General features: G+C 31.7%; 1 protein-coding gene across 1 annotated transcript in view; it reads right to left on the bottom strand.

Annotated features, from left to right (window-relative positions):
* LOC102673287 overlaps positions 1 to 3,126 on the bottom strand; it is a 64,177-nt gene that overhangs the window by 18,607 nt on the left and 42,444 nt on the right. Inside the window, 1 exon segment of the mRNA XM_031509756.1 lies at positions 287 to 431. Coding sequence (XP_031365616.1) covers positions 287 to 431 — 145 coding nt within the window.

Below are 3,126 nucleotides of genomic sequence, written 5' to 3'. Positions count from 1 at the left end.
AAAAAAAAAAAAAAAAAAAAAAAACGACTCTTCTTCTCTCATCCTCATTTCCTTTCGTCTTATCAAACAATCAAAAAGTGAAACAACGTTACAATTCCAATCCTTTCGACTTTATTCTTATTCCCCTTCCACCGTTGTAAAACTCTAAAAATATTCTACGATTCCGCCACTCTGAAATATTCTTCGTTCAAGAAAAACATCGCTGTGAAACTTGTGCGAAATTCCACGATAAAATTCCGCTTATTGCATAAATAATAAAAAGGGCATGGATCATATTCCACCGTACCTGATACCGCTGTCGGCGATGTAGGGGACGTGGGGAGCGATCTGGGTAGCATAAAATCGTCGGATGCCAATCCTTGCACGCCATCTTCCAACGATACGCTCCTTTTGCGGAACAGTCCTCGCCTGATGAGATTCTCGTGAAACTCCTGCAACGTGTTGTACGTATGGATATCGACGAACGTGCTGGTGATACGCTTCGAAGGAATAAATTCTCAATCGTAAGAAGAATTTTTTCTTTTCTTTCTTTTTTTTCTCTCTTATGCTTTCCGTATTCGCGATTTTTTTCGAAGAGGGGAAAAAAGGAGATGTTCGAGTTGGTTATCGATTTCTAGTCTCTTCGAGTTTTCGAGGCTCGAAAGTCGCTCGAAAGGGAGGCCGATGGCGGGCTTCTGAGTAGCCCTCTGGCGGAATTCGCGAACTCGTCGAGAAATTTTTTTTTGTCAGACGTGTACGACAGAGAAAGGACTGTCTGAAGACTGTATAATGGTAGATGGATCTTCAGTTTGTGAGAATTTTACGACGATGTGGAAAATGTTTTTTTTTTTTTCACTGTTTTATGATTGGAACTTCGGGATAGTTTTTAACATGTTTTCAGTCGGTTTTTATTTTCTCAGTGAGAAATAAGAAGAAAGGGAAGGCTTAAGAGATGGAAGTTTTGAAAAACTTTGATTTTCATTTTTTCACTTCTTGTGTTATTTAATACGTGTATTTTGCATAATAAAATTTTTTCATGAAAGATATTTTTGTAATTGAGAATATGATTCAACTGGGAAATGCTGAAGAAAAAAAAATATGTAGAAAAATAAATAGAAAGAGTAGAGGAAATAAAAGAAAAATTAAAAGAAACAAATGAACACAGTTGCTCGTACTAACAGAGGAAAATAGGTGAAAGTAGAATAAAATGCGTTATTAAAGACATTTTTTCTGCTAAAAAAAAAAATTAGAAACAAAAGAAGACTTTAAGACTTTAAAAGTCTTAAAGAAACGTTGAATTATCAGAAAATAAGATTTTTTTCATCTTTTTAATTCTCATAGAACCAAAGTGAGGAATAATTGTGATTATTCGAAAAAGATATGCAAAAGATATCAAATATTAATGTCGAATATTTTATATTTTATATGCAGGATGCATATAAGTCCAGTTAAAGAAAAAAGAAATAATAAAATTGCATTTTTTAAAAAAATTCTTCAAACCTGAACAAATTAGATAAACGTGTCACACTAAATTTTAACTTCTAAATGTAAAATTATTCGTATAAAAAGGATTAAATTATGATAAAAGAAAATCAATTTTTTTTACAATCGCAATACATTATCAACGATAAGTTAAATTCTGACGATTTAAACGATGAGACGAATTTATTTTTAACTTTAATGAATAAGATTATACGAGACTACGACAGTATAAATGAGCAAACGAGATTCAACCTTTTTAAAATAAATGGTTGATTTACGGAGAGACTGTCTGATTCGTTTATAACGTCGATAACGATTTCCATTTTCGGCTTTTTTTAACCTGCTACTTTAAACTGGATCAAGGATGTGTAAAAAAAAAAAAAAAAAAAAAAAAAAAAAAAAAAAAAAAAAAAAAGAAAAAAAAGAAAGAAAAGGAAACGAATAATTCACAAACGAAGAGTTAAAACTGGGCGAAAATTTTTCAATTCGAGGCAATTAAGGCCTCGAAAGAAAGTTTTCGAATGTGCTTAAATTCAGGATGCATTGCACACGATGTTAACTTAAAAAACTTGGGAGGCAGCCGGGGTCAGAGAAATCCGGGCTTCGAAATTTAATTCAACTTCAAGAGCATCGAACTTTCGCCTCGTGACTTTCGGAAAAATATCTTTTTATCGAATATCGAATATTTGCACATTCTTAACTCAAACACCGCTGTCCTTTAAAATTAAACGAGTAATACGAGATTGAAATTTTACCTTCTACGCTTTTCACGGAAGTTATATACGGAGGAAGGAATATTCGATAAATTATTAAAAATTAAAAACATTGGAGGAAAACATTAAACCTTTAAATTATATGCATCAAATTAATATAAGATAAATTACTGTTTAAAATAAAACGGCATGTCCGAATCCATCCACAATAATAACGTTATCAATGTTCGAGAAGTGAACGGGATTATTTGAAAAGTTTGATATATAGAGATCGCAAGAATTCCAACAGTAGCAGGAATACGGATTGCGCCGAGTCAGCGATTTAAAATGCTTCTCGAGCAGCAAATCTCGCCGTTTTCATAATGCGTTGTGCTCCCAATGCAACGGGGGACGAAAAAACGCGTTCGAATTCCTGTTCGGGGCACATTTTCGAGTTTAATTAAACTTATATCCGATATATTATTGCGCCAATTTAGAAGAAAAGAAATAATAATAATTATAACTATTTTTCAATTTATCCTTTTCTATCACTAACTGGAAAAAAGAAGAAAAAGGAAAACAAATATCGAAAGAAAGATGGAAGGGGAGGACAAAGAAAGAGAAGGGATTAAACTTATATCGATATATTATTGCGCGAATTTAAAAGAAAAGAAAAGAAAAAATAATAATTATAACGATTTTTAAATTTATCCCTTTCTATCACTAACTAAAAAAAAAAGAAAAAGAAAAAACAAATATCGAAAAAGAGATGGAAGGGGAGGACAAAGAAAGAGAAGGGATTAAGCTTATATCGATATATTATTGCGCGAATTTAAAAGAAAAGAAAAGAAAAAATAATAATTATAACGATTTTTAAATTTATCCCTTTCTATCACTAACTAAAAAAAAAAAAGAAAAAGAAAAAACAAATATCGAAAAAGAGATGGAAGGGGAGGACAAAGAAAGAGAAGAA

This window comes from Apis dorsata, unplaced genomic scaffold (assembly GCF_000469605.1).
Source record: "Apis dorsata unplaced genomic scaffold, Apis dorsata 1.3 scaffold_172, whole genome shotgun sequence".
In the NCBI taxonomy this organism is placed as follows: Eukaryota; Metazoa; Arthropoda; class Insecta; order Hymenoptera; family Apidae; genus Apis; species Apis dorsata.
The sequence above is the reverse complement of the archived record's forward strand: the minus strand, read 5'-3'. Positions and strand labels throughout refer to the sequence as shown.